At 42.2% G+C, this 12,698-nt stretch overlaps 1 protein-coding gene across 3 annotated transcripts; it reads right to left on the minus strand.

Annotated features, from left to right (window-relative positions):
• Positions 1 to 896: 896 nt before the first annotated feature.
• Positions 897 to 12,682, minus strand: IFT25 (intraflagellar transport 25). Of its 3 annotated transcripts, none has more exons than XM_053248225.1 (6): positions 12,552 to 12,682; positions 11,264 to 11,454; positions 7,163 to 7,269; positions 3,538 to 3,606; positions 1,538 to 1,581; positions 897 to 1,102 (listed from the first exon to the last, which is right to left on the minus strand). In XM_053248225.1, exons 2-6 carry the CDS (start codon positions 11,359 to 11,361, stop codon positions 995 to 997), a joined length of 426 nt encoding a protein of 141 aa, XP_053104200.1. In that variant the 5' UTR covers positions 11,362 to 11,454; positions 12,552 to 12,682; the 3' UTR covers positions 897 to 994. The 3 variants fall into 3 exon arrangements, with proteins under 3 accessions (XP_053104200.1, XP_053104198.1, XP_053104199.1); XM_053248223.1 differs by lacking the exon at positions 12,552 to 12,682 and adding an exon at positions 12,087 to 12,244; XM_053248224.1 differs by lacking the exon at positions 12,552 to 12,682 and adding an exon at positions 11,556 to 11,644.
• Positions 12,683 to 12,698: the final 16 nt, after the last annotated feature.

Raw genomic sequence — 12,698 nt, forward strand, 5'->3', positions numbered from 1 at the left:
CTCCTTAGGTATCTGGGACTGTGGAACTGAATTCTTTGGATCGTGTGTGTGAGTATGGATGTCTGTATGTATGTATTTATAAAGATGTTTCACAAACTCAAGTGTCAGAATGGTTAAGGTGCACTTCCAAAAGAAAGAAAATATTTGTACATACATAGTTGACCACATGGCAATTACTAGAAAATTCTGGAGATAAGACACCTCTCTCCTTTGAAACCTGGGATATGATGTATGTTTAATAACAACTAGCTGATCCAGCGCAGAGCATTTGCGCCCCTAGTTTTCCCTGTCTCTCCCCCACCATCCTAATTTCATCTTCAGCCCGTCTGTTCTCCCTCTCCCAGTCCACTTTCTCTGGTGGTGCTTTCCCTCGCCGCCTGCCCACTGGCGGCACTTTCCCTCACCGCCCACTGGCCAGCCTGGCTGGTGCTTTCTCTCTCCCCACCTGCCGGTCTGCCTGGCTGCCATCCGCCAGTCCCTGCTGTTATCCAGCAGCTGCTCATAAACTCTTGCGAGAGTTGCCACACATGGGATTAGCGACAAGTATGCCAGAGAGAGAGAGAGAGTATATATATATATAGATGACCAGGATCCTAGAGAGAGGAATCCAGAGCAGAGAGTGAATAGAATGTTGGGTTATGGGAGTTTTCCCCTTCACAGACTTTAAACAGTCTCATAACTCAAAACTGGAGTAAGTCACACATGCATAGAACTTCTCCATTCATATATTAAAACAATGCTTGAACTAAGAGAGAGGGGCCTTCCCATAGCAGCTAGAAACATATTCACACTTGCAGAAAGCAAGCTGTGTTTACTAGTATATGCATACTTCACGTGTCAGTACTTCCAGTTGGGAAAAAAAAATCTCTGGTAAAACAATACACAAAAGACACAGGTTACAAAGCATATTTAAATGTAATGTTTGGATAGAAATCTACATTGCATTAATACAATTTTATTACTGTTTTTCTGACTGCAGCACCTAAGTCTGATTTTAAATCTCTTGTGCTATTCCATCTGCTATCAACCTATGAATTGACACAAAAGCATCATAACCAGACAAAATGATAAATCTTAAGTGTGTTGCTTGGAGTTCAGGAAGCTGCAAAAAACAAACAACAATAATATTAGGGCCAACAGTAATGCATCTATGGGACCAATCCAGTTCAAGCTAAGCATGTTTCAGTTTCATTTATTTCAATGGGATTGTTTCAAGCATGTACACTGAAATCAATGAGACTGAAATCTGCTTTGAAACCATGGACATGAAATTATGTATTAAGGTTTTATTACGGATTTTTCAGAAACTCTATAAAAAATAATTGGGCTAATTCACAGAGACCAGTAGAATCACCAACTACGCTCTCAGAAGGAGCAGGAGAGGCCAACATGGTGGAACCACTCTGCAACCCTATTATTTTAATGATTTGTTATTTGTATTGGTTTTATGTAAACCTTATCAGCTGAAGAGCAGGATAAAAATGCTATAAATAAATAAATAAATATGTTGCATTAATATGAGATGATACATACGCACCGAAAATTCTTCTGTTTGAAGCTCCCCTTCTTTATATTGTAGCTCTGAGTGTTAAAAAAAGATATAGCACAATTTTATATGTGATGATGTTAGAGATTCCATTGAATTTGATATTTTATAGCAGTATAAAAGATCATAGCTTTAGTTTAAAAACTAAATCCTAAAACTAAAGAATTAAGCAAACCACCCAGAGACATAAGTTTTGGGCGGTATAAAAATATGTAAAATAAATTAAAAAATAAATCAAAAATAAATCCTAATTCAAATGAAGTGTGTGTTATCATGAACTTTACTGACAAAGTTTTAACTCAGTTAAAAAGAGTTATTTTATGGAATCCTCTTTAAATGCTCAACAGGCTGTGAGTTGTATCCTAAGATGTTCTTCCACAAGTGGCAATTGCAACCAATCTTCTTCCCTCTGCAGCCACCTGCACCTCCAGAAAGCCTGTTCCCAAGGATCCTCCAGTTCTCAGGAGCAGCTTTGAAGGGGTGCAAGGGGTTGCAGAAGAAAGGGGGATTGCTGAAAGTCACCCCTCCTCTTGTGTAAATGGAATTTCTTCCATTTGTGATGAAAGAAAATGTTCTTAAGATGTTCTAAGATATAATTAGGATGTTCTAAGATATAAGAACATCTAAGATAAGATGTTTTAAAGATAATTCTTGATTGTTAATTCTCACTATTATCTAATGGCACACATAAACAAATCAAAATGCTGAGAGATTTACCCATGTCATATAAACACTGAACTCTGGAAACTGCCAGCAGGGATCCAGAAATAGAAGAAATATGTATTCACTGTTTTTCCTAAATGCTCAAAACATTTCACATATGTTATCGTGACAATCTTTGCAATAATCCTCTAAAACACCAGCAGAATAAGGGGTAGTACCTCCTTGTGCAATAAATCAAAACATGGATACATGATTAGCAGTGAGCTGACTACTTCATTGACTGGCTCAGTATGTGAAAGATTTTGTTTATTATTATTATTATTGTTATTAGTGGTGGTGGCGGTGGCAGTAATAGTAGTAATAAGGTAAAGTGTACCATCAAGTCAATTTCGACTCCTGGCGCACACAGAGCCCTGTGGTTTTCCTTGGTAGAATACAGAAAAGGTTTATCATTGCCTCCTCCCACACAGTATGAGATAATGCCTTTCAGCATCTTCCTATACCGCTGCTGCCCGATATAGTACCAGCGGGGATTCGAACTGGCAACCTTCTGCTTGCTGGTCAAGCATTTCTCCACTGCACCACTTAAGGTGGACCAGTAGTAGTGGTAGTAAAAATACGTATATACTGCTTTTCTACAAAAATAATTTCTTAAAGTCGTTCACCTAGCAAAAAGTATGAGAAAATGGTTCTCTATCCTCAAAATGGCTCATAATCTAAAACACTCACACACACGTCTGCTCGACAGAAGCCAACAATAGCTATTAGAAAAGATACTATGGTGGGCTCAACAGGGACAGTTACTCTCTCCCTGCTAAGAGACCCACCACTTTAAAAGGTGATTTTTTGCGAAGTTAGCAGGGGTTCATCTTAAACCCTTGGACCTCAAAGGAATGATGTTTGCTTTGGTACTAGTATCATTGTTACCGCTCAGTTCTAGGTACACTTACTCAGAAGTAAGTCTCACTGGCTGATACCCTAACTAACCAAGTATGCAGTAAGAGACTGCTCTTAACACAGCTGGAGGCTTCTCCACTTCTGCAGTGTGTGCAACAGTAGTGTGTGATTTTCACTGATCTTCCCTGAGGGTTATACTGCCATCAGGGACATATTTCTGGATGGCTCAGAGCACTTCCACAGTCAGGGAAGATTAGCACAAACTGTCCTCCCCTGCACGCACTGCAGAATTGGGGCAGCATCTCACTACATTCTTGGTTGGTTTGTCAGGATGTCAGCTACTGAATTTAGTGGGACTTCCTTCCAAGTGATTGGAACATCAGACTGTGATTGTCCACCCAATCAGAGCTGCTTATACTAAGCATACTTACCCTTTTCAATGCAATGTTCAAAATCTACTGGATCTTTGGACATGCTTTTTTCAATCCGTAACATCCGCACTAAAGACAGTATAAAAAAATAATCCTGTGTGAATCTCACTATCAGTTTGCCCGGTTTCAGATGAATCTTTGCAAATCTGGAACAAAAGAGTATTTAGCTTTTGCACAAAAATATTATTGTTCGTACGAGCTAATTAGATCTCACAACCCTTGGAAGGTAAAATAAATATCCAATATAAAAACTTTAAAAGAAATAGAACCCCCAAAACTGGGCCACATCTGGGAGACATTTACAAACTGGTGATCAGTAGATTCCCCTCCATTTGTGAAAATCAATTTGTGGAAATCAGTTTTTATTCACCTTCCTTTCAGACACACATTAACTGGCACACATACAGGTGAAACTCGGAAAATTAGAATATCGTGCAAAAGTCCATTAATTTCAGTAATGCAAATTAAAAGGTGAAACTGATATATGAGACAGACGCATTACATGCAAAGCGAGATAAGTCAAGCCTTAATTTGTTATAATTGTGATGATCATGGCGTACAGCTCATGAAAACCCCAAATCCACAATCTCAGAAAATTAGAATATTACATGGAACCAATAAGACAAGGATTGAAGAATAGAACAATATCGGACCTCTGAAAAGTATACAGTGTACTGTGCTTGATTGGCCAGCAAACTCGCCTGACCTGACCCCATAGAGAATCTATGGGGCATTGCCAAGAGAAGGATGAGAGACATGAGACCAAACAATGCAAAATTGCTGAAGGCCGCTAATGAAGCATCCTGGTCTTCCATAGTACCTCATCAGTGCCACAGGCTGATAGCATCCATGCCACGCCGCATTGAGGCAGTAATTGCTGCAAAAGGGGCCCAAACCAAGTACTGAATACATATGCATGCTTATACTTTTCAGAGGTCCGATATTGTTCTAGTCTTCAATCCTTGTTTTATTGGTTCCATGTAATATTCTAATTTTCTGAGATTGTGGATTTGGGGTTTTCATGAGCTGTACGCCATGATCATCACAATTATAACAAATTAAGGCTTGACTTATCTCACTTTGCATGTAATGCGTCTGTCTCATATATCAGTTTCACCTTTTAATTTGCATTACTGAAATTAATGGACTTTTGCACGATATTCTAATTTTCCGAGTTTCACCTGTATTTACACACAGCCTCTCTCTTTTTCTACTGCACTTGGATAATATATCTTGTTGTCAGCTACAGAACCATGAGTGCAGGTGTTCCCATGTCCCTCACCAACATATGATCCGAGTTATCAGGGCTGACAGAGATGGTCACCTGTTGGACAGAAAGTGCTTGGGCTAAGGTAAAGGCTCCATGAATGCAGCATCAAGCATACAGTCTTTATCAGGCTGAATCTCCTATGTATAATGAGTTGCTAGAACAGCCTGTTTGGGGGCCACAAACAGTATCCAACTATGTGATTTGGAACTGCAGGCTTGCAGTCTCCATCTTGGCTATGAGCTCACAGGACCATGAACTGCATATGCCCATATTTGGCAAAACTCAAAGTTGGTCGCTCAGCACAGGCAAACATAGGGGACAGCTATTATCCAAGGTCAGTATGACAAGCGACTGCAAAGTATAACTCTATGGCCCCTCTCTATTCAGAGAAGGAAGCTGGCTGAGCAGACCCGAGTTAAAGGAGAGAAAAACTAATCATTTCCACAGGAACTCAGATAAGTCTGAACACTCCCATCCCGCTATCACTGCACTAAAGGCCTGGAACGGATCAGGAGGAACAGCTGTTGGTATCAAAAGGATTATCATCTCACCACCTGGAAGGTCCTCTTGGTGTGCCAGATAAGCTTTGAGCTCGCCCATTCACTCCAGCCCATACAGGCTGTTCAGACCATTTCACTTTATTGTTCATTGAGATCACACCTATCGGTGATCGAAGCAAGCAATATGAATTCTTTTGTCAATCAAGAATGTCAGCCCCAACAGCAAGGAGATGTGACCCGTGACTTTATGGCCCGAAGGAATGATTTTGCCTATTTCTAGCCCAAATGCCAACAAATATGGTGTGTGTGCTTTAGCTGTAGCCATACCATTACTACAGCTTTTGCTCCAGCCTAGATTCCAGTTCAGATCCCAGCCTCCCATTTGGACTTGTCTCTAGAACCAAACCGCGCACCATGCTTGGCTGCCCTATGGAACTGGTCCCTAGAGACCCGATCACTTCTGGATGTTTCTTGGAACGAGACCCTATCCTGGTTTCCCAGTTTGCAAGTGGCACGCTTGCCTCTTCTTTTTTGTGCCTTGTCCCTGTGAGGAGACCCACCAACACACACTACCCTGCAAGTGTAACCGACATACCACCGGAAATTGGACACGGTATTACTAACTGCCTCTCTTTCTAAATCTCCTTTCCCCCTTCTATTTAAGTCTAAAACTGCTCTTCAGGCCCTTTCTCTAGCCAACCCTGAGTGGATTCTGTAATAATTCAAACCTCAAGCTAAAACACCTCTTCATTAGATTCCAAATTAGCACTATTAGTTAATATTTTATTGCCTTCTTGCCTGCTTTATCAATTTTTCTCTTCCTGTACCCAAATCCCTAAATAAATCTGATTGTATCACATTTCCATCTCCTCTTCATTTTCCAGACCAAAACTTTGCACAAATCGATACTGTAACAGACTGTTCACTATAGTCTTGCTGATTCCCCAAACTAGCCCAAAAGTAGTCCCGGAGTGTTTAGCCAGTGCTCCAAAACAGTTCTGTTAACACATGCCAGGAGCAAGGCGAGGGACTCCCCCACTCCAATCCCAAGATGCTTCTTGTTTGTAATGTAGAAGATCCTTGCACAGAAGCTCAAATGGGGGAGATTCTCTTGTTCAGTGAATTCCCCTGGCCCAGAGCCTGGCAAACCATTTTGGCTCTCAGATCCTAGGACAGAGTTGGTTCCATTCAACTCAGAAGAGGCTGATATTATTTGATCAAGTCATCAAAAAATATGCAGCTACTGCTGCCTGAGCCAAAAGCATATTTCATGAGTTCCTAGTTTCTAGCTTCAGGTTCAAAATTCTCTTTTTAATTTGGTTTGATTTTTTAAAATTATTATTTGCTATAGCAGATATTTGCTACTATGTACAGGAAACAAACTTCACTCCATGATATGAACATGTTATGGAAGTAATTAACAACTATGATTAATCTTTCAAAAATAGTTACAATAGCTAGGAAAAGATTATAGGCTGTCAGTCTTGATATGTATAAATGTCTAAATTAATCACTAGCAGAAGTTTGTAAATTTGGTCTATCTCTTTGTATCGCGCACGCATGTGTATTTATGTTATGAAGCATAGTTAACAATATTGTGGAAGTTTAAAATTGTACATGCATTTTTAAATGCAGAATTGTAGATCTTGTAGATTAGGTTTATGGGGTTAGATTGCAACTAGATGGGATGCAGGAGATCTACAATTCTGCATTTTAAAAATGCATGTACAATTTTAAACTTCCACAACATTGTTGTAGATTAATTGTAGGATTAAATTGTAGAATTTTAGATTATGCAGAATGAGATACTATTCTGAAAACTTAAGCATGACACATAGAGTATAGAATACCTTACCTAAATAACACTGGACTGTGAGTTTGCTGATGCTTACACATCTATGGAAACATATAATAAATTCTTGTGGAAACATCCCAGTTGTTGTCCAAAATGTATCGGATCGTCTGTTGAGAGAGAAAGAAAACCTTCATGCATGCACGTACAATATTTGAAAAGCTACATTTGCAATAGAGATATTAGATGCCATGTTTAACAATTAAGACATCTTACATTATAGCAATCAGGCTAACAGTAATCTTTCTGCTGCTTTCACCACTATTGTAAACTCTCTCATGTTGTGTGATATATCCTGCTTTTGAGGACATTCAATTAAGAGTGAGGGGCTGCGTTTTGCAAAGTTATTGAGGAAAGCAGTAGTATTAGTATCACAGTATTTATATAGCACCATCAGTGTGTAAAAGATATTTTACAGAAGGGAATAAAGTAAAAAGGTCCCTGTCTTACAGGCTTGGAATACCACCTGAACCCGCTGAAGCCCAAGTCCTCCCTTATCCCCCACCCACTTACCTTCTCAGTTGTGGCACAGAGCTGTGATGTTCAAATCCGATTTAGATTTTTTTTTAAAAAGCTCTGTGGCTTATCTAAACCTGGAGCTGGTGTTTAACTCCACAAATTGTTTAAATTTTGTGGATATTAAACTGGTTTCACATCCTGTTTTAACTGTAGTTTATAAACCATGGTTAGACAATAGCTCTGGCTTTGGATGACCTGTGGAGCTATTGTTTCAACAAATGAAGATGTCTGCAGCATACGAGTAGAGAGGCGAAAAGCGTGGGAGAAACCAGGAGGACTTGGGAGGCTTCAACCACAGTTCCTTGGATCATCTGAACTAGCCCAATAAATGGAGGCAAAGGTAATCAACAACAGTGGTAGTCTCACATACTCAGGGCAGCCTCTAGAGTGGCACCTGAAAGACTTTTTGCAGTTGAGGTGCTCTGCAAAGTTGCACTCCCACAAGCAGAACAGGAACCACTTGAACACATGGTGTGCAAGGAATTACCTGGCATATGTACATATAATGGCTTGTGCAAGAGGTTGTACAAGGAGTTCCTCATTTACATATATATAGTGCAAGAGGCTGCATTGGCACAAGAGCTAGTCTAGAACAGAGGCAAATGTATTTGTGCAACAATGCCTTTTTGCTAGTATGAGAGCATTTACCCACAACAAGACTGTCTGGATGCTACTTTTAGAGGCTGTTCTCACACACAGCTAAGGAAGCCAGGCCTGGTCTTCGCTGCTCGTAAGAACTGCCGGCAGTTGTGTGGCTGCTGACGGTGCCTTTGAGGCAAATCTGAAGTTAAAGGCACGAGTGATGTGTTGGCACTGCTGGCACAGGAGCAGGCTCCTAGCCAGCGCTGGGGTGGGCGGGGGAAGCCAGTGACTGTCTGGGCATGTGGGGAAGGTAAGTTTGAGCAGCCTTCTCCGCTGCACATTCAGTAGCCCTCTCACGTAATTGCAAGAAAGGGCTCTTTGTCTTTATTTCAAATGGGAATGTGGGCTTGTGTGAGCACTGTAAAATATTCCCCTCAGGGGATGGAGCCACTCTGAGGTTTCAAGTTCCCTCTTTGGCTTCTCCAAGATAGGGCTGAGTGAGATTCCTGCCTGCAATATTGGAGAAGCCGCTGCCGGTCTGTGAAGACAATATTGAGCTACATAGACCAATGGTCTGACTTAGTATATGACAGCTTCCCCCCCCCCTTTTTTTTTTTGAGGAGAGGAGAGCTTGTGGCAGCAAGCATGACTTGTCCCCTTAGCTAAGCAGGGTCCACCCTTTTGCATATGAATGGGAGACTAGAAGTGTGAGCACTGGAAGATATTCCCCTCAGGGGATGGAGCCACTCTGAAGGTTTCAAGATCCCTGCCTGGCTTCTCCAAGATAAGGCTGAGAGAGATTCCTGCCGGCAACCTTGGAGAAGCCACTACCAGTCTGTAAAGACAATACTGAGCTAGATAAACCAATGACCTGATTCAGTATATGGCAGCTTCCTATGTTCCTAGATGGGATGCAGGAGATCTGCAATTCTGCATTTTTTTAAAAAAAGAGTTAATAGCAGCCCCAGGGGTGGAGGTCAGATTGGGACCATAGTGCTGGGAGTGGGGATTAACAAATGACTCAGACCAGCCATGTGAAGGACTGATATTTCCACATGCAGGGCCAGCCCTACCATGAAGCAGGGTGAAGCAGGCTACTTCAGGTGGCAGACTGTGGACCAGTTTTCAGGGGCAGCTCAACAGCTCACTCACAAACCCCCATCATGAATAGTCTACAGAGGAAGGAAAGTGGAATGGCACCATGCTGCTTTTCCTCTTCCATTTCTAATAAGGAAGGAAGGAAGGAAGGAAGGAAGGAAGGAATTGAGGGTTTTATTTTAAGAGAAAAGAAGAGAAATAGGAGGGAAGGCACTGTTGGTACTCTGTAAGCCTGCTTCTGGCAGCAAACGGTCATAGGCCAGCATATTAGCTATGAACTGAGGGCCAAACTAGCTGTGACACATGTAGTCATGTTCTTAGACCCTACATGTTTGTTTCTTTAAATGTATATAGCAGCTGTGGAGCCGAGTATGTGTGTGCTCTGATCCAGCTTAGGATTGCAGAGTGAAGACATAGGAACGTTTTCCGTTTGCCCCATATGGCACTGATCCAGATCAGGAGGGCCCTTGCAGCTACGGTTTGCTCTGAGAGTAAAGCTGCCATGGGCTAAGGGCCTTAGGTGAGGTCAGCCATAATGTCTCCCATTCAGCAATATGGGGTTGATTATATTGACCTATTAGAGCAGGGGTGAACAAGTCAAATGCCTTGGTGGACCAGAACCAGCCAACCATACCTTGTTGTGTAGGGGTCAAGGTTAGGAACATAGGAAGCTGCCATATACTGAGTCAGACCATTGCTCTATCTAGCTCAGTATTGTCTTCACAGACTGGCAGTGGCTTCTCCAAGGTTGCAGGCAGGAATCTCGCTCAGCCCGATCTTGGAGAAGCCAGGGAGGGAACTTGGAAACTAGATGCTCTTCCCAGAGCAGCTCCATCCCGAGGGGAATATCTTACAGTGCTCACACATGTAGTCTCCCATTCAAATGCAACCAGGGTGGACCCTGCTTAGCTAAGGGGACAAGTCATGCTTGCTACCACAAGACCAGCTCTCCTCTCCTTAATTAACCCCCTAGAGGTTAATTTTCAGCACATTATTACTTTAAAACTAATTATTTAAAATTTTAATGAAGGTGAGGGGGCAAAGAGTTGGAGTCAAGAGGAAAGATGAGGGGGGGGAAAGAGATGGTGGCAGTAGGTTCTGTCCCATGGGCAGGCGACATCTGGTCTCAAGCAGCTAACCATACTGATCCTCTGCTGCTCATCAGCAGGACAGGGCAAGAGCTCTTCATGGCTCCTGCTGTTGCTACAGGTTATTCAATCCGCAGGGTCAGCAAAAAAAGGGCCCGCGGGCCTGCTCCGGCTCATGGACCTTATGTTGTGTAGGCCTGTATTAAAGGGATGTGATTAGGATTATTGAAACATTGTATGTGAAGTTCTTTGAACACTTGAAATGTGATATAGGAATGCTAAGGGTTAATATCATTCTTCAGTGAACCTTACTTCTACTATAGTTTTCGTGGATGGTTTATACAGGGGTGGCCAACCGGAGGTTCTCTACCAACTCTTGTCAGACTACAAAAACCATCACTCCCTACCATGATTTACTGCAGCAGTGGATGATGGGAGTTGTAGTCCAACAACAACAACAGACGAGCCTCAGGTAGGCCGCCCCTAGTTTAGACATTTTAAATATGTCTTTATTTCCCTTTTATGAGCCACCCATCAGGCGCTTCCTTTCAGAAATGCAAAGGCAGATATATATTTTTCCAATAAACAAATCCAACAACATACCTTTCTAAACACTTTGATCAATTTATTAGGTTTTATAGCACCATGCATGTTTTTGAAACCAAGGGGACGAGTATGTTTTCAACTGAAGGAAGCACAGTTGTGTAAACGGGCTACACGCAGCAAGATAAAACCCGGGGCGAGAGCTTAAGTGAGAAATGTAAACACAGAAGCTCAACCTACATGCCCTACAACCACTCTGCATCAACACCCTTACCCGTCAGTGATGTTTTCTGGAGGGAAGTTTTCGTCACTCGAGGTTGCCAGAATAACATCGGCTCCTTCAGAGCTGAGACAGAAGTCTGTAGATCTCATTTTCTTCTCTTGATCTTCAAGAAGGTTTGCTCCTCTCTTGCCAAAGCATTTTACACGGAACGTTTCCTAGTTGCCTAGCAGCGACTTCCGACTCTAAAGGGAAAGGCAGGAAGAGGCGTGCCTGTATAGCCATGTCTAGCTCTAGACAAGAAAATCCTTTAGTTGCCATAAACTTAAGAAAGTTAAAGACTCACAATCCCATTGTCCGAAACGAGACTTCCTGCTTTCTTTGTTTAGGCGACATCTTCCCCCCGCCCCCTGTCCCGCGTGGTAAAGATTAACGCTGCCCACAGGAAATATAAAGAAGATAGAATAAATGGAGATTGAAATCAGTGTAGGCACCCCTTCCGAAAAAGGAAAAAGGAACAAGAGTGGAAGCAATGAAAGGCGACAATTCTTTTTTCTAGCTCACGTCTTATTTCATTTGGAAAACATTTTAAAACATCTAAATTATGATGGTGCTGCAAATGCAAATACAGTCCATAGTAATCCCCATATTGCAGGTTAGGAGCTCTGAGAGTGATGTATGACAGCCGTTCAAGCTAGTCTAGACCAGTGTTATGTACTTAGAAAGGTTTGGTACCCCCATAGCCAACCTTTCGTACAACAACCAGCGCTGAAAAATAGGGCTGAAAAATTCAAACCACCCCCCCCCGCAAAAAAAACTCCCCACAAAACAAACTAAACAAACAAACAAAACCGCCGTGAACTTTATCTTGCCATACCATTTTCTGTCGGTGGCTCTTCCGGATTTCCAGCAAAATATACGCCGCAAAATCACGTGTTTTACTTAGATTGTCGACTCCATCGCCCCTCCCAACACAAAGGCAGCGTACAGATGCAGATTCCTCCCTCGCTTCATTGTATTCCTGCCACTTTAAAGCTGTGCTTTTATGACAGAGTAAACATGTATGTGATAGCCATCTAATGGGGCAGCGGGGAAATGACTTGACTAGCAAGCCAGAGGTTGCCGGTTCGAATCCCCGCTGGTACGTTTCCCAGAGTGTGGGAAACGCCTATATCGGGCAGCAGCGATATAGGAAGATGCTGAAAGGCATCGTTTCACACTGCATGGGAAGCAGCAATGGTAAACCTCTCCTGTATTCTATCTACCAAAGATGGACTCGACTCAACTACTCACTTTACCTTTAAACATGCATGTGTATGGGGCAAGTCCTATGCACACTGACCTGGGGAGTCAGCCCCGCTGAAGATAAGAGGTTTACTTCCTTGTATAGACGCATAATGTGCGGTGGCTTTCTAAAACGGAGATCTCCAATCATACAGGAAAGTAAGAGGGGGTGGTCAAGTGTAGGAGTGATCACCAACCTGAGGCT

The sequence above is a fragment of the Hemicordylus capensis genome, chromosome 4 (assembly GCF_027244095.1).
Source record: "Hemicordylus capensis ecotype Gifberg chromosome 4, rHemCap1.1.pri, whole genome shotgun sequence".
Taxonomy (NCBI): domain Eukaryota; kingdom Metazoa; phylum Chordata; class Lepidosauria; order Squamata; family Cordylidae; genus Hemicordylus; species Hemicordylus capensis.